At 54.0% G+C, this 20969-nt stretch overlaps 1 protein-coding gene across 1 annotated transcript; it reads left to right on the forward strand.

Annotated features, from left to right (window-relative positions):
- Nucleotides 1–869: 869 nt before the first annotated feature.
- On the forward strand, nucleotides 870–14483 carry TGM1 (transglutaminase 1). Its single transcript, XM_060004769.1, has 15 exons — nucleotides 870–963; nucleotides 1640–1981; nucleotides 2130–2318; nucleotides 3316–3564; nucleotides 3958–4076; nucleotides 4184–4291; nucleotides 4732–4906; nucleotides 5297–5435; nucleotides 5563–5666; nucleotides 7791–7879; nucleotides 8391–8544; nucleotides 8652–8933; nucleotides 9071–9231; nucleotides 9555–9691; nucleotides 14092–14483. Exons 1-15 carry the CDS (start codon nucleotides 945–947, stop codon nucleotides 14303–14305), a joined length of 2481 nt encoding a protein of 826 aa, XP_059860752.1. The 5' UTR covers nucleotides 870–944; the 3' UTR covers nucleotides 14306–14483.
- Nucleotides 14484–20969: the final 6486 nt, after the last annotated feature.

Raw genomic sequence — 20969 nt, forward strand, 5'->3', positions numbered from 1 at the left:
ATTCCCACCCGAGCCTCATAGCAAAGACCTCAGCCTCCTCCAAACCCCTCGGTTTGGGGGGTGGGGGGTGGCAGAAAACAAGAGATTGCTTCTACTCTGACCCCCCTAATCCCCAACCTGGAGGGACACAGGAAGCAGGGGGCAGCTCAGTCATGCTGGGGCCTGGGGCCTAGCTAGAGGAAGAAGGAGGGACAGACAGATGGATGGTGGGGGCTGGCTGGTGGAGCCAGTCAGAGGGCCTGGCTGCTGGTGTCACCAGTGTGTACCAGCCTGGGATGCTGGGGGCTCCCTGGGCAGGACGAGTCCCAGAGCCAGGCCGGTGGGCAGTTTCACAGGGACAGAGGTGGGCAGCCCGAGCTTGGGAAGAGCGAGTCTGCTGGATAGAGTGTGGGTGGACCCTCCCTGCCCCATCGCGCTAGAGAAACTTCCCACACTACAGGGACGATTCTTTCCCCCTCACCCGCACATGGACATCCACCAAGCCAGGTGCCCCATCCAGAAAGCTGCTCACGGACCCCTCCCAGGAGATGACACTTGTCGCAACCTCCTCCACCGAGGAGAAGGTGCTTCTGATGCACCCAGTTTCGCAGGAGTCAGCATCCCTCGGACGGTGTGATCTCATCAAAGCCTTCCGACTTCAGCCCTGACAGACCCCGCCCCCGCCCCCTCCCCAGCCCGGGCCCAACCCCGCCTCCAGTCGGTTCCTGGCTCCTTGAAAGGGGAAAGAGGGTGCGGCCTAGCCTCATTTCCCACCCCTACCTCGGAAACAGCCCCCAGAGGCTGGGCTTCCTCCCTCGAGGATGGAGCAACCTTCCTTCCCCTTATTCCCAGGAGCCTGGCCCCGCCCTCCCCCCTCATAAACCACTTACCGGCCCGCCCCACGCTTTTCATTCGTGAGGCGGCCTCAGTCCCGTCCCATCAGTCCCGACCTGTTCCACCCAGAGATGCCAGCACCTTCGTCAGGTGAGTCCCCGGCCAGGTGGGGTGCGAGCCAGCCCGAGCCTGTCGGTCCCAGTGAGGCTGCTCCCCACACACCGAGACTCTACACCTGGGAAGCCCGGCTCGGGGCACCTCTGCCCCCGCCCAGCCCCTCCGGGCAGCTCCGCGTGGGTGTTTGACCAGCCGTGGGGAATATGTCAGGAGCCCAAGTCGTGAATGTTGCTTGCCTGTGTAACGCAAGGAGGCTTGGGTGGGGGATTCCCCCTAAGAAATGGGTCCTTGAGGCAGGCAGCTCTGGAGCTCTAGACTAAGGAGCTGGCAGGTGGAGGGAGCAGGCCCGGGATGGTCTGAGCTGCTGCACCTCGAGGGTGTGACAAGCGTCATCTCCTGGGAGAGGTGCGTGAGCAGCTTTCTGGATGGGGCATCTGGCTCGGTGGATGTCCATGTGCGGGTGAGAGGGGAGAGACTCGTCTCTGTAACGTGGGAAGTTTCTCTAAGTGAGTCTGAAAGGAGTCTTTGGGGAAGGTCTCTGGGTGGGTCTGAGGGAATCTCGGGGTCAGGATCAGATCATCTCAGTCATCTGGCTGGGACTGAATCAGCTCTCTGGATGGAGGGTTTCTGGCTGAGCTGACTGGGGCATACTGTAGGGGTAAAGGAGGTCTGTGTGAGCGATCAGAGCCTCCCTGCCTTGTCCACACAGGCACGACGACGGGCAGTCCTCGTTCAGATGTGGGCCGCTGGGGCGGGAACCCCTGGCAGCCCCTCGTGACACCTTCTCCGGAGCCGGAGCCAGACAGACATGCTCGCCACGGGCGCCGCCCCTTCTGGGCTCGCTGCTGTGGCTGCTGCTCGTGCCAGAATACAATAGATGAAGACTGGGGGCCTGAGCCCGGCGGAGACCACGGCTCTAACTCCAGGCCTCGAAGGCCCAGCCCCAGGGATCGAAGACCCGACACCCCGGGTGGAAGACCCAACACCCTGGGTCGAAGACCCGACTCCCGGGGCAGCACTGTGACCACAGCTAGAGACGACACCATCCAAGGTGAGGCCCACCTGTCCACGTTATCTGAGAGCCAAAATGCTTTAATGGGCCTGAGACTCATTCTGGCATCTCTGGGGGCCTGGGAGGCTAGTGATGCAGGGCCGGACTCCCCACGGGGCTTCACTGAACCTGAGCTCTGGCCTTGCAGAGGGAAAGCTGGTGGTGACTGGTGTGGATCTGCTGAGTTCACCCTCGGACCAGAATCGCCAAGAGCACCACACGGACGAGTTCGAGTACAATGAGCTGATTATCCGCCGTGGGCAGCCTTTCCACATGGTCCTCTTCCTGTCTCGTCCCTATGACTCATCCGATCGTGTCACCCTGGAGCTGCTCATCGGTCGGTGGAGCCCGCAGTGGGAGGGGTGAAGGCCCTGGGCAGGGTGGAGCGGGGGTAGGGGGCTGCGTAGCAGGGCTCCCCGCCCTGGTATTGGGGTCAAAGGGGCAGCTTTGGGCTCCTCACTCACCCCACTCCTCGCCCCTGCATGATAAGGCAGGCGCAAGCATGTAAGTGTGTCCCCAGGGGTGCCTCAGGGAGGGTCTGTTTTCCTAGGCTCACCCTCTTCAAGCCTCCAGGAGCATCTGTCTCAAAATTCTTTTTCTTCAGGTGCTTGGCCCAGCATCCCCTTCAGTGTTTCTGCCTCTGTGTGTCTTTCTTTCTGGGTCTGCCCTCCTTCCTCAGGGTGTGGCTCCACGCTCTCTCCCACTGTGTCTCTCGGTCTCTCTGTCCCCATGGCCCAGGGCAGGTGCCTCCCTCATTGCATTGCTTGGTGGCTACTGACTGCCTAGGCCGGTGCTTATGCTGCCGCAGGGGGCCGGCGACCCCTCGTACCCATTGATTAGGGCCTAGCCTTGCCCACCCCAGCCTGTAATTTCCCAGGTACCCTCACCACCTCCAGCAAGGATGCCCTGGGCTCTGGAAGCTGCAGCCCCAGGGAGCAGGCAGGGTTGAACTTCAGGATAGGAACTGCCCTTTCACACGCAGCAGGGGCAACTGGACCCAGACAGGGTGGCTCTGCTCCTCCAGCCCAGGTGCTGGAACAGTCAGGCAGGGAGAGCGTGACGGTGACCTGGTCTCTTCTAGTCGCCTCTGAGTTAAGTGTCGAGGGAACAGGTTTGGGATGTTGGACTGGATCTCTGCCCTGACATGTGGGCAAACACTGGGTGGGGACAGAGCTGCTCTCAGATTGACCCAGGCGATGGTCCAACTCAGGGACACACTCACTGGCTCATACACTTTCTGGGTGGGGCTGCGAGAAGTCCAAGGCACCATCCCCCACCCCCACCCCCGCCTTCACATAGGCTGCAGCAGCTAATCGATGCTTCCCCCACTGCAGGAAACAACCCTGAGGTGGGCAAGGGCACCCACGTGATCATCCCAGTGGGCCAGGGGGGCAGTGGAGGCTGGAACGCCCAGGTGACCAAGTCCAGCGGGAAGAATCTGAACCTACAGGTCCACACCTCCCCCAATGCCATCATCGGCAAGTTTCAGTTCACGGTCCGCACATGCTCAGAAGCTGGCGAGTTCCAGTTGCCCTTTGACCCCTGCAATGAGATCTACATCCTCTTCAATCCCTGGTGCCCAGGTGAGCCTGCTGGAGTCAGAGAAAGGCATGGAGAGGAGGGGAGGGCAGGGCAGGGCTTCCTTTCCTGGGTCTGGCTACGTGCCTGGGTACCTAGCCCTAGGAGAAGCCAGCCTCCCATTGTCCAGGTGAGGGGACCTAGATCCAGGACCTAGAGAGGTGACCAGCCCAAGGTCACACAGTCTCACCTCTCCTGGGGAAGGGCCCTGGTTACAGCCACCCTCCTCTGATCATCTCTGTCATGCTCACTGCATCCTTCCTGGGAGAAGTGCTGTCAGGCTAGAGGCGTTCCTGCTCTTCCTCTGCGGTCATGAGTCCTGCAGAATCAGCCCAGGGGCAGGTGGGACCCAGGGAGAGGGCTGGAGGGGACCAGGCATATATGTTTTGGGAACACAGAGGACACCGTGTATGTGGACCGTGAGGACTGGCGGCAGGAGTACGTGCTTAATGAGTGTGGGAGAATTTACTATGGGACCGAAGCACAGATTGGCGAGCGGACCTGGAACTACGGCCAGGTACGGCTGGCTGGGGCCTCGTGCACTCAGGGGCACTAGAGGCAGGTGGGGCGGGGTAGGGGAGCAGGTGCTGTCCTAGGGGTCACCTCTGCCCTTCCTCCCTCCAGTTTGACCACGGGGTGCTGGATGCCTGCCTGTACATCCTGGACCGGCGGGGCATGCCATATGGAGGCCGCAGGGACCCCATCAGTGTCTGCCGGGTCGTCTCCGCCATGGTGAGCACCCTCGCGTCTCTGAGCCCTACCATGTGTCTGCCTGCTGCCTCCCCTGCTCCACCCCACACTCTTACCCTTCCTGATTCTGTCACTGCTCTTGCAAAGGGTACTGTGGGAAGTGGTCTCACCCCTCTTCCCTCCCTCGCCTGTCCCCCAGCGTTCCCCTTCCTGGCTCCGGTTCCAGCTCTTGCGTAATGTAGGGCCAAACCCCAAACTTGGCACACCCAGCATTAACATTCATGTGTCAGACGGGTTGGGGGGTGGGGGGGGTGGAGTGGGCAGAGAGCTCTGGGAGTGGTGAGAGGGGCTCAGGCTGCTACTGGACCCTGAAGCCTTTAGGGGTGAGGGATGGTTGCAGGGTCAGAGGCTGGGCCGGGGGCCACACGGCAGGCCCTGAGCTTCTCCCCCAACTCTGCCCCACCCCGTCCTGTCCTGGGCAGGTAAACTCCTTGGATGACAATGGCATCCTGATTGGGAACTGGTCTGGAGAATATTCCCGCGGCACGAATCCCTCGGCGTGGGTGGGCAGCGTGGAGATTCTACTCAGCTACCTACGCACCGGCTTCCCTGTCCCGTACGGCCAGTGCTGGGTTTTCGCCGGCGTGACCACTACAGGTAGTGGAGGGACGGGACAGGAGCTGCCTGGGCCCTGCACGGAGGAGGGAGGGAAGCCAGGCTCCGCCTTCACGAGCCCAGCCCAGCTGTGGCTACAGTGTTGGAACAGGCAGGGTGGCTGGTAGGCTGGCCTTAATTATCATTAATTAGTGTTAACAACCGAGAGGGGCCTAGAGGAGAGGGGGGAGAAGGGACAGTTAGGGACAAGGCGAGGCCGGTGGCCTGGATTCCCCTAACCCCCAACACTCCCTGGCTCGGTGCCCTCCTGACCCTAGCGACCCCTGACCCAGTTGCCCCTGTCCCCTTGCTACTCCTGACCTCGTGCCTCACCTGCCCCCCACCCCTGCCCGGGCCCTGGGCCCTGAACCCCCAACACTGGTTTCCCCACAGTGCTGCGCTGCCTGGGCCTGGCCACCCGTACCATCACCAACTTCAATTCTGCGCATGACACAGACACGTCCCTCACCATGGACATCTACTTTGACGAGAACATGAAGCCACTCGAGCACCTGAACCATGATTCCGTCTGGTGAGGCTGGGGCTGGCCTGCCCTTCCCTGCTGAGGACTGGTGACCCGAGGCCTGGGCACCAGGGGGATGCCGGGGAGGCCCTGGGGGGTGGGCAGCTCACGGAGCCCTCCGGCCATGTCCATCCAGGAACTTCCACGTGTGGAACGACTGTTGGATGAAGAGGCCGGATCTGCCCCCAGGCTTCGATGGATGGCAGGTTGTGGACGCCACACCCCAGGAGACCAGCAGCGGTGAGGCGGGGCCCTGCCTGGCTCCTGAACCCCACTTGGGGCCCCTCCCTGTCTCCCCAGCCAGGGTAACAAACTCCAGCGTCCCGGACGGGGCCTTAGAGCCGGGTCCTTTGGGTCCTTTAAGCCCGCAGTTCTTCAAACAGACTCCTCAGGGCAAATCACCATGTGGCCCTTCATTTATTTTTACCTTTCTGCGTAACTATTTGCCTAAATTTTATTTATTTGTAATGATTATTACACTCAGATGGCTCAAAAGTCCAAGGATTCGAGAGAATTCAGTGAGAGGTTTCCCTCCCCTGACAAATCCACTATTCCCACTTGCTTTTTTATTTACATATCCTGGAGGTAATTAATTGAAGGACGCTTTTATTTATATATATTCTTTTAAAGTTTAAAAAGTCATTATTTTAAGTAAAACATGCTTGGAAGGAAAAAAAAGGATAGACTTGTATAGCATAAAGTATACAATTCCCTATCCTCTCTCAGGTGGTTTGTTTCGTTTTGTTTCAAGGAAATTTCTATATCCTACTCCAGACCTGATACGTTGGACCTTCAGGGAATAGACTCTAGGAATCTGTATTTTTGAAAGTTCTGGTGATGTTGCAGATCAGCTGGGTTTGGGAGTTCCTCTAGGGCACAGAGCATTAGGTCAGCAGCAGAGCAGACCCAGCCCCCGACTTTCTCTTTCAACACATATTCTCACTTTTACCAAGTTCCTCTCGTATCTGTTCCACTGCTCCACTGAGTAGTATGAAAAAATCAGGGTTCAGATAGGCTCAAAGGAGAAAAGAGCTTCTGTAACACAGTCCAGCCTAAGAAGTAATCACTGATGACATAACCTACTAGTCTCTTTTCCACAATGCACATTTCTGCAAAAATTAGACTTCCCGAGCTCTTCTCAGACAGGTCCCGCACACCCTTCCCACCTTAATACTCTGGCCCCAGACAGCCCCACCTGCCGGACCGGTTGCCTCTCCCCCCAACCCCTGCCACCTCTCCCTTCCTCACCCTGGGTCAGATAGCCTTCCCCTAGCCTACATTCCTCCTCTGGTCTCTGGCCAGACCCCTCCCCCCTCAGTCATCTCTGTGAACGGTGCCCCCTGAGTTGTGCAACCCCAGTGATGCCTGCGACGCTGGAACAGCCTGCAGGACACCGGGAGATCTGAGTTCTCGTCCCCACTCTGGGAAGTGGTGGGCTGGGCGGCAGCCAGGGCCTCTGAGGCCAGCCAGACCCGGGCTTGATTCTAGCTTGATCACTTCTTAGATATGTCATCTTGGGCAAGTTCCTTGCACCTTCAGGTTTTGGTGTTCTTGTTTGGAATATGTGGATGATATATACCATACAGGGCGGTTGGGAGGATCTAATGATGAGTCATAGTAGACTAGCAGCATGGCTGCAGCTTAGCAGCTACTCAGTTAAGTATTAGCTCCTTCTTTCTCTCTGTATCCAACTGTCTTGGGAGATCCTGGCATCTACTTTGCCTCACTGAGCCTGTCTCCCCATGTATAAAAGACCATCGTGCGAGATGTTTTCTAAGATTCTCTCCTGTTGGATGGCCCTCACTTCCTGTTCTGTGTCCTCTCCCGCCAAGCTTCCTCCCTATCAACCCATCTCTTCCAGAAAACCCTCCCGAGCACACTGAGGACAGACTCTGTTTCCCACCAGCTCCCCTCTCACCTCCCCACAGAGAGGACACAGTAGGCTGCAGAGCTGAAGGGTTGTTCTGGATCTTTCTGGAATGGTGACTGTGATGTCATTGCTCTCCCAGCCGGCAAGCAGAGCCACGGTGGGCTCTGGGTTTGTCTTGATGTAGGATGGCTGTTGACCTCAGGGGGTTACAGACAGCTGACATGCAGCTTCAGCCAGTAGAGGAAGTATGCCAGCAATTTGATTAGCAAGGCAGGCCTGTCCCCACAGTTGTCCCTGTCCCCCTATCCCCCACCAAGGACTGAGGCCAAATAGAACGTGTGCACTCCTTTGTTTAACCTCCCTGAGTTGGACTGGTGGGAGCTGACCCCAGGCAGTGGGCGCTGGGCCTGGATGGGTGGGCCCAGGATCTGGGTGGGGGGTTCCCCCTCAGCCTCCTTGGACCTCTCACCCCCATGCTACCCTTACTCCCCTAGGCATCTTCTGCTGTGGCCCCTGCTCTGTGGAGTCCGTCAAGAACGGCCTGGTCTACATGAAGTATGACACACCCTTCATTTTTGCTGAGGTGAGGCCTGTGTGGCCGGTGCCTTTGTGGGCAGCCTGGGGAGACCAGGGCACTGGTGTTAGCCCTGGGTTCTCTGGTCCTGACCTCACCACCGACCGACTAGCTGTGTGACCTTGAGCAAGTCACTCATTCTATGAGTCTTAGTTTCCCCAGCTGTTAAAAGGGGGATAATAATGGCTGCCATGCCTCCTGTGCTCAGGATCAAAAGAAATAATGGGTATGAAGCTGCTCTATAAGTCGTAGAGTCAGCGAGCGAGCGTAAGGGATTACTGTTATTAATGTTGAATGCATTGTAAGGGGCCTCCCAGACCAGTTTCTTCCCCACTCTCTGGCCTTGTCTGGCTCAGCTTGGAAAGTCTCCCGGTTTGGCTCTTCCAGGAAGCTCCCAACCTTTGGATCTAGCCTTCCATGCAGCTCCTAGCATGCAGGGAAGGCAGCTGGGGGTCAGGCCCACCCTCAGACCCTCTGGCTCACTCACTCCCGGCTCACACCCCACACACGCCCCAAACAGGTGAACAGTGACAAGATCTACTGGCAGCGGCAAGGTGACGGCAGCTTCAAGGTCGTGTACGTGGAGGAGAAAGCCATCGGCTCGCTCGTCGTCACGAAGGCCGTCGGCTCCAACATGCGGGAAGACGTCTCCCACATCTATAAGCACCCGGAAGGTACCAGTCCCCCAACCTGGCCAGCTCCGACCACGTCAAGGGTTCCCACCAAGCACTCGCCAACGCCAGCAGCAGTGGTAGGCTCACCATTGACCCTCCACCCCCAGGCTCAGAAGCAGAGCGGAAGGCAGTGGAGACCGCAGCCGCCCACGGCAGCAAACCCAACGTGTACGCCATCAGGGACTCGGCTGAGGACGTGGCCCTGAAGGTGGAGGCGCAGGACGCAGTGATGGGGCAGGACCTGACCATCTGCGTGGTGCTGACCAACTGCGGCAGCAGCCCCCGGACTGTGAAGCTGCACCTCTACCTCTCCGTTACCTACTATACCGGCGTCTCTGGGTCTGTCTTCAAGGAAAGCAAGAAGGAAGTGGTGCTGGCGCCGGGGGCCTGTAAGTGCTTCTTCCCCAGCCCTGCCGCCTCCCCCGCCGCCCCACGGCTGGGCACCCCAGGGCTGGGGACATGGAGACCCCAGGATGCCGGGTCTGGGGAAGCTGGCCTCAGTGACACCATGCCTCTTCCCCCGCAGCGGAGCGCATGGCCATGCCCGTGGCCTATAAGGAGTACCGGGTCCACCTCGTGGACCAGGGGGCCATGCTGCTCAACATCTCGGGCCACGTCAAGGAGAACACGCAGGTGCTGGCCAAGCAGCACACCTTCCGTCTGCGCACCCCGGACCTCACCCTCACGGTAGAGCAGCTGGCTGGGGCAGGGGGAAATCGGAGGGCCAGGGGAGGGGGCACTGGGCCAGGAGCCGTGGCAGGAGGAGGTCAGGGACCGGCTCTGAGCTCCTGGGCTTCGGTTTCCTCCTCTGGAAAATCAGATCTCATTTCCCTGATTCTGTGGTGGCCACAGCTGGAGAGTGGGTTGGAGTTTCCTGTCTGGCTTTGGGAGAGCTCTCTCTCGGGGGCAGAAACGTGGGGTGAGGGCGGTGAGAGCTCTCCCTCTCTGGGGGAGCGTCTGGTCCCGTGAGTTCGGCCAGGGGCTCTGATGGGGGCCTCTTTTTCTCTCAGTTACTGCGAGCAGCCGTGGTTGGCCAGGTTTGCGAGGTCCAGATTGTCTTCCAGAACCCCCTGCCTATCACCCTCACCAACGTTGTCTTCCGGCTCGAGGGTTCCGGGTTGCAGAGACCCAAGACCCTCAACGCTGGGTGAGTCCGGCCCCTCCTCCTTCCCCTGCCGCTGCCCTTGCCTGCCTCCTGGCGGCCTGGGTCCCAGCTTTGCTTCCTCTCTCGGTCAGGACGGTAAGGTCTGTCGCTTGGGGCCCGCCAGCAGCACCTCCTGACTCAGTTCAGCCCACCCAGCACTTAAAAGGCCTGCTGTGGGCAGTGCTCTGCGGTGTCCCCGCCCTGCCTCACTGGCTCGTTAGGGAGCTAAAACCTCACATAGGAATCCCTAGCAACTCGTCACTACTGTCACCCAGCACTCAGCAGTTGAGCAGGCACTTTCAGGAATATAAGTTCATTTGGAGACCACAAAAACCCCTTAAGGTACATTAGAGATCATCACCTGGGCCGTGTGCCCCAGGGCAAGTGACTGATCTCCTCTGTGCCTCAGTTTTCTCACCTGTAAAGTAGGCATAACGATAAGCCTGGCTCTGAGGATCAGAAGAGACGCTGCCCGTAAAGCCCTCAGGATGGTGCTCAGCACAGCATTCGTGTTCTGTTGGTAGCTGTCCCCCCTCCCTTTACAGATGGGGCAGCTGGTGGCCGCATCTCACAGGGTCTCACAGCTCCTAAGGGGCAGGCTCTGCCCCTCCCGCTTTGCTGAGAGCACAGGCTCTCAAGCTTGCTGCTGGCGTGGTGGCACGAGGGCCGAGCAGCAGTTCCGAAGGCGAGAGCCCTGTGCCTCGGGCCCTCACCCAGCCTGCCGGGGCCTGATCCCGAGCCACGTGAGGCTCTGGGCCAGGCCAGTGCCCACAGTCGTGTTCCTGGGCCTGTGCTGCCATCTCTGACGCAGACCCACGCGTGCAGGAACAGCACAGAGGGAAAGCAGAGCAGGCCAGAGGCTGACTTCTAAGATCAGCCTTCTGGGGACAGGGACAGGAATTTTCCTCATTCGACAAAGAGCTCCCGAGGGACAGTGACAGCATGCGCTCGGAGGGGCTGGGTGAGGAAGCAGAGGGTCCCTGCCCACCCTGCCCATCCCTCTCCCCACACACAGCAGGCGGCTCTGCCTGGTGGTGTCTGCCGCTTTCCCCAACAGGCCAAAGCTGAAAAGGTTGCTGTTCAGAACTTTGCCCCAGCCTGGCCCCCTGGATGATGGGACACATCACAAACGAGTGCTCTCCTTCCGTCGCCCTAAAAGGGTCTCTGGCAGCTTAGAGAGTGGAGCTTGGAACTCCCAGACAGCTCACCTGCTGGTGTCTCTCACCTGCAGCGGACAGAGGGAGGTTCACCTGTTCTGAGGGATTCCCCAGAGCGGGGCTCCCCTCAGCAGCCCCACCAGATCTTTGATTCTTGCCCCTGCCTGGGAATAAGGAAAGGACCGCTGCACTGAGTGATGGAGACCCAGCTCCTCTCTTCAGCTGTGGGGCTTGTGCAAGTCTCCCCCCACTTAAAGGTCTCAGTCTTCCCATCGGTAGGTGAGAGGGTTAGATGGTAGTTTCTCAAGGCAGGTCCTCCTTGGACATCCTGTGGCTCCTCAGCTACTGTGAGCCCAGGCCAGGGCCACCAGGACAGCTGAGAGCCCTGAGCTCCTGGCTCGGATATATTAGATTCCAAAACGGGCATCACTTCCCTCTCATCTGCGCATCCAAGGCTGTGGCATGGAACCCCACTGTGCCACCCAGCCTGCTGAGCGGCCACTTAATAAACATTCCAGAACTTACTCCTTCAGACGGCTATCGTCACCACCGAAGCAGTCACCAGGGGAAGCTGGAAGTCTGCTCCAAATCCTTCTCGGGAATTTCCCCCAGAGCCTGAATCATATTCTCTAGAATGTCCTTAGGGTGGTCTTCTAAGGGGGTGGATTTGACTTTGGGGAAACAGCCTCAAGTCATTTAGCATTAAGACTTAATTAATAAGGTAAGTGAACAAGGTGGGTCATCATGCCCTCTTCGATCAGAACTGAAGCTTGGCTGTACAGGAGGGGCAGTGACTTGTCCGGGTGTGCGTGCGCACCCAAGTCGGGTGCGTGTGATGTGCGTGTGGTTTTAAATGGCTGTGAAGGAAAATCTGAGAGGAGCTTTTTCAAATGTTCAACAGAGTTGAACCAGTACATCATTGAAGGACAATGCTAATTTGGATGTCTAAGTTCTGATGTCCTGTCAGGGAGTTGGTTTTATTACCTGCACTCACTTACGGGCACATTCCAACATGAGCAGCTGACGTGCTCAGCTTAAAGTGGCAAACTGGGGTACAGCCAAGGTCTCGCCTGACTCTTGAGACCTACTCTTAAGGGTAGGAAGAGATCTTGACATCCCTAGCTGGAATTTGGAGAGCATTTTCTCTTGGAAATAATGTTATAAATAAAGGCTAGGCTCTGAAATAGTACAGTTCAATCATAGTATGGGTTAAATAGACTTTTGAAGGCTGATCTGAACCTAAACAACCTTTATCCTGCATCGATGGAAAAGTGAGCACAAATTAAAAGTGCAGATTCGTAACCAGGAAGAGTATAGCCTACCTGCTAAGTTATAGACTTAATTTCTTTCTTTCTTTTTTTAAAATAAATTTACTTATTTATGTATTTATTTTTGGCTGCGTTGGGCCTTCGCTGCTGTGCGCGGGCTTTCTTTATTTGCGGCGAGCGGGGGCCACTCTTCGTTGCGGTGCGCAGGCTTCTCGTTGCAGTGGCTTCTCTTGTTGCAGAGCACAGGCTCTAGGCACACGGGCTCAGTAGTTGTGGCGCACAGGCTCTAGAGCGCAGGCTCAGTAGTTGTGGCGCATGGGCTTAGTCGCTCCGCAGCATGTGGGATCTTCCCGGACCAGGGCTCGAACCTGTGTCCCCTGCATTGGCAGGCAGATTCTTAACCACTGCGCCACCAGGGAAGTCCCTAGACTTAATTTCAAGTTGTATATTATGATAGGAAGTCTAGAAATTAAGTCTATAACCTAACAGGTAGGCTATAGATATCTATCTCCCTGTCTCCCCTGCTTCCCACCTTCATAGAGCTTGGAGGCACCTTCAAGACCATCTGATCCCACCCCCTCATTTTACATTCGCTTCCATTTTACACCAGAAAGTGAGGACGACTGGTACCTTGTTCTAAACCACACGGTTAACAACGGTAGAAGAAGGAGTACAGAGTGGTCCGGGGACGCCCCTTGGAAGCAGGCTGTTTTGCCCCAAGGAGAGCTCATCCTCAGTGTTGGGGTGTTGACTCATTCTCTTGGAGGACTGTGGTGTTTGCACAGAGTCTGGCTCCAGAGGCAGTCCCCAAGGCAGGCTCAGGTTGAGCAGGGGACAGAGGTAAAGGTTTAAGGCAGAGGCAGGAAAGGACAGATGCTAACAGGCGTGAGAAGGTGCGATATAAATGCAGTCACAGTCAGTGTGTAAGCACACGTGCAGATTGCTGGAGGAGCTCAGAGAAGGGTGAGATTCATTTTCCTGAGGGCAGGAGGTGCTCCGGGGAGCCCTCACTGGGGAGGAGTTGTGAGCTGGGTCTGGAGGCAGCCTGGGGGCAAAGCTTGAAGACAGAGGTGAGTTCAGGGAAAGGGAGGAGCTCAGTGGGACTGGCGGGCAGGAGGAATGGGGGGATGATGAGGTGGTGCAGGCAGGCAGGGTGACTCAGAGCGAGCCTGTGTGTCAGGTTAGAGAGCTACAGTTTCGTCTATCTCATAAACACTGAGGAAGCCAAGCCGGTGAAGGGCTCAGTTCATCTCTGAGTGCTTGGAGAATAGAATGGAAAATGAGATGGGAGGCAAAGAGGCCAGTTAGAAGACTGGTGAAATTGTGATTCCCAGACGGGTGGTCTGGGACTAGAGGTCCATGGGAAGGAAGAAAATAAAGACACTGTAGTGTGTGTGTGCACACCAGCATGTGTGTTTCTTTCTCTCTCACTCACACACACGAATGTGTGTCAATTTAATTTAAAGATGCCAATTGTCTGTTCTTTTTTTTTTTTTTTAATAACAAGCTGAAATATGATCGTAGCAGAGGATGATTAATTTTCTTCCACCTTCTTCCTCGGCAAACCTGAAAGTATGTGGCAATACTGTGTTGAGCCCCAAAGTCTCCCTTTGAAGTTTCCTTGTTCTTGGAAACCCTACAGGGATTGGGGCTGACCTGGTTGGGGCAGGAGCATTGGCCATGGAGAGGAGGGGAGGCAGTGCCTCTGTCTCTGTCCGGATGTTTGTGAGAGCAGGGAGGGAGGAGTCCTGGATGCTGAGATTTCCAGCTCCAGCAGCTGGGTGGGTGGCCACTGATCTAGCCTTGCAGAGGTGGCCTTGAGGTTCAGGCTTTGTTCCGGGTGTGGAGATTCCAGCTGAGCCCAGAAATGCCTGAAGGGCTCCACCTGCCGCTCCTTCCTTCCTGCCTGCCCCATCAGCCCTTACTCCCCACGCCACCCTCGGTCACCCCAGGCCCATGATCCTATCTCTGCCCACAGGGACATTGAGGGCAACAAGAGAGTGACACTGCGCCAGACGTTCGTGCCTGTGAGACCAGGCTGCCGCCAGCTCATCGCCAGCTTGGACAGCCCACAACTCTCCCAGGTTCATGGGGTCATCCAGGTGGATGTGGCCCTGGCCGCTGGTGGCGGGGGCTCCTCAGATACTAGAGGCAACGGTAGCTCAGAGGAGACCATCCCTATTGCATCTTGAGGTGGGGCTTAGCCCTGGGCCAGGAGCAATGCGAGTGGAGTCAGATGAGCAAGGGCATTGCCTCAAGACAGGGGCCCGCTGCAGAGCGGTTCCCCAGGGCCTCAGGTGGGGAGACCGGGACATCTGGGGAGGAACTGATCTCATTTGCACAGATGCTAATAAACTGTTTTACAATGAAGCTGCCGTTCTGTCCATCTGTCAGTCTATGCCGAGCCAAGGAGCCCCACGGCCTATCCTGGGGATGCCCTTGGCATTTCTGACGCCCCTAGTTCTGAGAAGCATGGCTGGCACGTCAGCAGTGGTACCACTCAGCAGCTCTTGAGATGGGGCCGCTTGGCGTCAGGACAGCCTCCAGCGCTTACCTGCCCAGTCTTCACCCGCTGACCAAAGCCCTCGGAAGCTCCCTGGGCTCAGTGGCCTGCCGCCTCCACAGCACCCCCTGTGGGAAAGGAGAACCTAAAGTCCCTTCTGTAGGCACATGTTTGAGGTAGAAATAGGCTGGAGTTCTCTCTGAGCAGCAGAAGCCACTTTCCAATATTGATCTTCAAATATCCTCGTCTAAGAATTTTTACAGAAGTAATACGTGTTCAAGGTTGAGCATTAAGAAGATACAGAAAATTATAAAGCAGAAAATAACAATGATCCTCAAGCCCCGCCACGTACAGAAAGTAACTTAATGTTGTGTGTCATATGCTGCTCCCCTGCCCCCCTCCCACAAATGACCTATGGTGAGCATTTTCCTACAGCATTAAATAGTCTTTGAAAGCATCGTGTTTAGAGACTGGATGGTAGGCTAGGCTTCCAGGCCACCCTCCTGGTCCTCCTGGATCTCTGGCTATCCTTCTCAGTTTCCTCAGCTGGGGCCTCCGCCTCGGCTCAGACTCCAGTGTTGGGGTGACTCAGGCCTCTGCCCCAGGCTCTCTCTCATCCCGCTACACTCTGTCAAGGTGAGCTCTGCGAGACTCGAGGTTTTAAGGACTGCTGGCTCCCAAAATTGTATATTTTCCTTGAACCTCAAATTTGTATATTTACTGCCTTCTCCGTATCTCTACAATGTGGATGTCCAATGTGGATGTCTCAAAGACACCCGAAGTATAACACATCCAAGGTCAGACTCCTGGCCTCCCTCCAGCCTATATCCTCCTACATCTTCCCCTGCATCAGTAAATGGTACCTCCGTCTTTCCAGTTTCTTGGGCCCAAACTCTTGGAGTCACCCTTAACTCCTTTCTTTCTCTCACATCCCACATTCAATCTGTCAGCAAATCTTGCTGGTTCTACCTCCCATTCATAGGTGTCTAGAATCTGACCACTCCTTATCTCCTCTACAAGTGCCATCCTGCCCGAGCTGCCTTCATCTCTCAGCTGGACTGTTGCACCCCCTTCCTAATCATTTCCCCATTTCCACTCTTGCCCTTTGATACCCTGTTCTTCACACAGCAGCTGGAACGAGCAGGTGAACCAGATCATGTCAATCTTCTGCTCAAAACCTTCCACTGGGGCTTCCCTGGTGGTGCAGTGGTTGAGAGTCCGCCTGCCGATGCAGGGGACATGGGTTCGTGCCCCTGTCCCGGAAGATCCCACATGCCGCAGAGCGGCTGAGCCCGTGAGCCATGGCCGCTGAGCCTGCGCGTCCGGAGCCTGTGCTCCGCAATGGGAGAGGCCGCAACACTGAGAGGCCCGCGTACCGCAAAAAAATAAAAATAAAAAAATAAAACCTTCCACTGGCTTCCCCCAAAGTCAAAGTCCTTACAGTGCTCTGTGACTCCGCCCTCCCTCCCCTTCCCCTCCCCCGGCTCAGTCCATCCAGCTCGCTGGCCCCTTCCTACCCGGACAGCACCTGGCACACTCCTGCTCCAGGGGCTCTGCAGGGCTGCGCTCTGCCTGAGGACTTCTTCCCCACATAGCCCCATGGCTCACTCCCTCTTCTCCTTCAAGACTTCCTTAAGTGCCACAATCTTAAGGTCTTCTCTTCCATCCCATTTTAAAATTGCAACACCTTCTATGTTTCCTGTCTCCCTTTTTTCTTTCTTTTTCTCCGTAGTACATGTTACCATGTGGTGTTCTATACATTAAATTTTTTGTATCATTTATTATCTAATTCTCTCTACCAGTACTGCACCATCCTAGTCCAAGCCACCATCCTCCCTCACTTGGATTGAAGCCCCAGTCCTCTCACTAGCCTTTGCCCTGCCCTGTCTATTCTCAACTTGGCAGCCAGAGGGATGCTTTTAAATGTCAGTCAGATCATGTCACCGATCTGCTCACACTCCCCAGTGGCTACTCACTTCTCGCAGAATAACAGCCGTGGCTGCTTCACTTTCTTGGTGTTTCTCAAAGCCTTGACCTCCTGGCCTTTGGACTAACAGTTTCCCCTGCCTGGCACACTCTTCTTCTGATATCCATGTGGCAGGCACTCTCCCCTCCTTTGAAGTCTATCCTCGAATATCACTGTCTTAATGCGGCCTTTTCTGGCCACCCTATTTTAAATTGCAACCCACTCCTCTCCTCATGACCACTTTTCCCTGCTTTATTTTTCTGCATAACACTTATCCACATCCAACATATTCAATATTTTAACAATGCATTTATTCATTGTGTCCCCCCTCCCCCAAGTGGAATATAAACTCCACAAGAGCAGTGATTTTTGTCTGATTTGGTCTCTGTTGTATGCTCAGAATTTACTGCATAGAAATGCTCACTAAATACTTGCTGAGTGAAGAAGAATTTGGCACTAATCTATTTATATATAATAACACCTGTCATCTTCACAATGACCTCATAAGGTCACTGTATTATAATTTCCCCTCTACAGGTGAAGAATCTGAGGCAAGGGGCTAGGGAACCCATCAAAATCATTTAGCACTCTAGAATAGGATTAGAACCTGGGCAGTCTGGCTCCACAGCCTGTATTTTATCTCAGACTGAAAGTGACCCCACAGAGCTCTTAATTCCACCCCCAAACTCTTCTTCCTCTAGTTTCTCCCATCTCATTGTTACTATAATCACCCAGTTGTTCCAGCCAAAAACCTACAAGTCACCCTTGATTCCTCCCTCTTCTCTCCTCCCAGATTCACTCCACCAGTATTTCTTATGAGTTCTATGTCCAAAATCTCTCTGAATCTGTCATTCTCTCCACTTGCACTGTCACTGTGCTCTCTCCCTATGGAACTGCCATAGCCTCCCGGTGTGTTTCCACTCTTGTTCCTGAATAATCCAGTTTCTACACAGCCAGTGAGCTTTCTAAGCTCTAAATTAAATCCTGGTACTTTCCTACTTAAAACCAGATAAGGCTGGTACTGAGCCCAAACAGCAGCTGTTTGCTGCTTGGAAAGCCAATATACAAGAGACAAATGTTGCTGGGAAGGGTATGGCTGCTTTATTCAGGGGGCCAGCAACCTGGGAAGATGGTGGACTAATGTCCCAAAACCAACCTCCAAATTTCTGGTTAGGGGACAAAGGTTTTAAAGGGGAGTTCCAGGGGTGTACAGGAGGGGGGCCTATGTGCAGAAGAGCACAGTCAGCTCCAATAATAATAATAAATAATAAACTGGTTGTGTGGTGTTCTGGTCAGCAACATCTTGATCTTCTACTCTAGGGTCGGTCTGCTCCCATATCTTTAAGCCCAGTCCCTGGAACTCTTAAGCAAGCAAGATTAATTGTCCCCTAGTCAGCTAGTCATTCTCCAAATAGCTCTAAGACATGCCAGGGTCAGTAGGAAGGGAAGATGCATGTAAATTTTTAAATCTCTGCTGCTCAAAATGGAGCATCTTATGTTATGGCTACACTTCCAGTGCTTTCCCATCACCCTTGGACCAATGCAAAGTCTTACCCTCATCTATCTGGCCCTGCAGCCCTCTCCAACCTCAACTCCACCACATGCCCCTGGCCCTGCTGCCTCAGCCCCACAGTCCTTCTGCTTCTCAAACTCACCAACCTTCTATCTAAGACTTGGCATCTGCCCTTCCTTCTGGAGGAGCACCCTTCCTCCAGGTGGCATGGCTGCCCCCGTCTTTCAGGTCTCAGCTCAGATATCACCTCCCCATAGATCTCTTCCCTGTCCATCAATCCGACTAGTTTGCCGCCTCCAGTCTCTTAAGTATATCACCCTATTTTATTTCGTATCCTACCTAGCACTTATTGTTTAACATCAGCGTGTTTGTTTATTTATTAAATTCTGTCTCTTTTCTCTAAAATGTAAGCTCCTTAAGAGCTTATCTGTCTTGTTCACACCAGTGACCCAGAACCTAGAACAGGGTCCAGCACAGAGCTGCACAAGAAATGTTTGCTACTTACAAAGTTAAAAGCAACGATTTGCAACATATAACTTATAATTGTTCCTTGAATTTATGGAGCAAGCCCCAGTAGTTGTACTACGTTTTTGTTTTGTTTTGTTTTAATTTTTTAAATTTATTTTTGGCTGCATTGAGTCTTCGTGGCGGTGTGCGGGCTTCTCATTGCGGTGGCTTCTCTTGTTGTGGAGCACGGACTCTAGGCACGTGGGCTCAGTAGTTGCGGCACGCAGGCCCTAGAGCGGTAGTTGTGGTGCGGGGGCTCAGTAGTTGTGGCTCATGGGCTTAGTTGCTCCGCAGCATGTGGGACCTTCCCAGACCAGGGATCAAACCCATGTCCCCTGCATTGGCATGTGGATTCTTAACCACTGCACCAGCAGGGAAGTCCTGGTACTATGTTTTTTTAATAAAAATGAACAAATGTCATGATTTCTTTGATTAACCTCTCATTCCTAGAAACTTAAGTCTTCCCAGAATTTTACTGTTCTTTTCTCTCTCTCTCTTTTTTTAATTGAAGTATAGTTGATTTGCAATGTTGTGTTAATTTCTGCTGTACAGCAAAGTGATTCATTATACATATATATACAATCTTTTTCATATTCTTTTTTTTTTTTTTTTTTTTTTTTTTTGCGGTACGTGGGCCTCTCACTGTTGTGGCCTCTCCCGTTGCGGAGCACAGGCTCCGGACGCACAGGCTCAGCGGCCATGGCTCACGGGCCCAGCCGCTCCGCGGCATGCAGGATCCTCCTGGACCGGGGCACGAACCTGTGTCCCCTGCATCGGCAGGCAGACTCTCAACCACTGCGCCACCAGGGAAGCCCCTTATATTCTTTTATATTCTTTTCCATTATTGTTTATCACAGGATATAGAATATAGTTCCCTGTGCTATACAGTAGGACCTTGTTGTTTATCCATTCTATATATACCAGTTCACATCTGCTAACCCCAAACTCCCAGTCCATCCCTCCCCGACCCCCCAAAGTTTTGCTATTCTAAATAGAGCTGTGATAAATATCCTTGTATAAGCACATAAATCTTTGGGCTTATTTTAAATTATTTCCTTAAAATAACCCCCTAGAGTGAGAATTATTGTGTAAAGGGGATTGAGCACATTTAAGGTGGTTGATACATTTTATTAAGTTAGTTTCCAGAAAGGTTGAGCAGTAATGCAACAGTATCTCTTTTTATTGAGCTCCCAGGAAAATCTGAGAGCTTAAGATTTCTAACAACTTTGTAACTTGCTTCACATTTGTTCATTTTACCTTGGTCCCCTGTATATATTAGAGCTCACAAATGCTTGAAAGTCTCAAAAAGAAAAACAAAACAAAACAACAACAACAAAATGGGAAAGGAATGCTATTCTCCAAACAGCTAGAGGGAAAGAAACAAATATATGTTGAGCTCCTACTATGAGTTAAGCTCAAACTGGGTGCTTTATGGAGATCATCTCCTTTAATTCTCTGGGGGTGAGCATCAAAATCCCTGTTGTTCCAGCTTAATTTGTTCTTAGACTTCTGGTTCCCCTCCCCTAGAATGTAAGGGCAAGGACCTTATCTCTCTTATGCTTACTCATTGTGACTTACAGTAGATGCTCATTAAATATCTGCTGAACGGAAAATGAACTAAATTGGAGGGTGATGGGGAGTCTGGGGGCTTAGGGGTGCAGTGGAGGATTGTGTTTTGGAGCATTTGTGGGAAGAATGCACGATGGATAACTAGACCAGGTCTGGGAAAGAGAGAGATAAATGGGCACTCGGGGAGCTGAGTAGTGACCAGCAGAGCAGAGCTCTTACTTGGACTGTACCTCAGAAAACTGTACTAGGGAAACCTATTTAATGCCATTTTCATTTATTTGTATGATTATTTCCTTTACATTACAGAGTGCTTTTTTTTTTTTTTTTAACAAAGAGAAGTGTTCTTAGTCTTGGTTTTAAGAAATCCACTAGAGTTGCCGACTTAGTTGATGCCTTCTGGACAGTGATAAGGCAGTCATTATCTCTGAGTCTTGGTCACCAGTTTTGGTTCTCCTGGGACACCTGGTATACAAAGTTGATCACTAGGGAGGAGGTGGATTCTTTGCATCAGTAGCCCAGGTTTTCCTGAGTGTAAAGACCCAGTATTATCAGCTCCTTCTGCCCCAAGATTTAAAGTTGGGAACATTAGTGTGGACTATGGTAGCTTCAGCTGAAGCCCAATAGCCGGGGAAGGAACCATCCCAGCCTTGGAGAACTAGGCTGGATACCAGGGTGCATGAATCCCATGTAGGTGGGTTTGACTTGGCAAAGTCTGGGGCTAATGTTGGAAGCTCCTGCAGCCCCTTAGGCCAGGGAGAAAAGTCTGGACCTGGATGTAGAGTCCTGAGAGCTCAAGTA

This window comes from Delphinus delphis, chromosome 2, assembly GCF_949987515.2.
Source record: "Delphinus delphis chromosome 2, mDelDel1.2, whole genome shotgun sequence".
In the NCBI taxonomy this organism is placed as follows: Eukaryota; Metazoa; Chordata; class Mammalia; order Artiodactyla; family Delphinidae; genus Delphinus; species Delphinus delphis.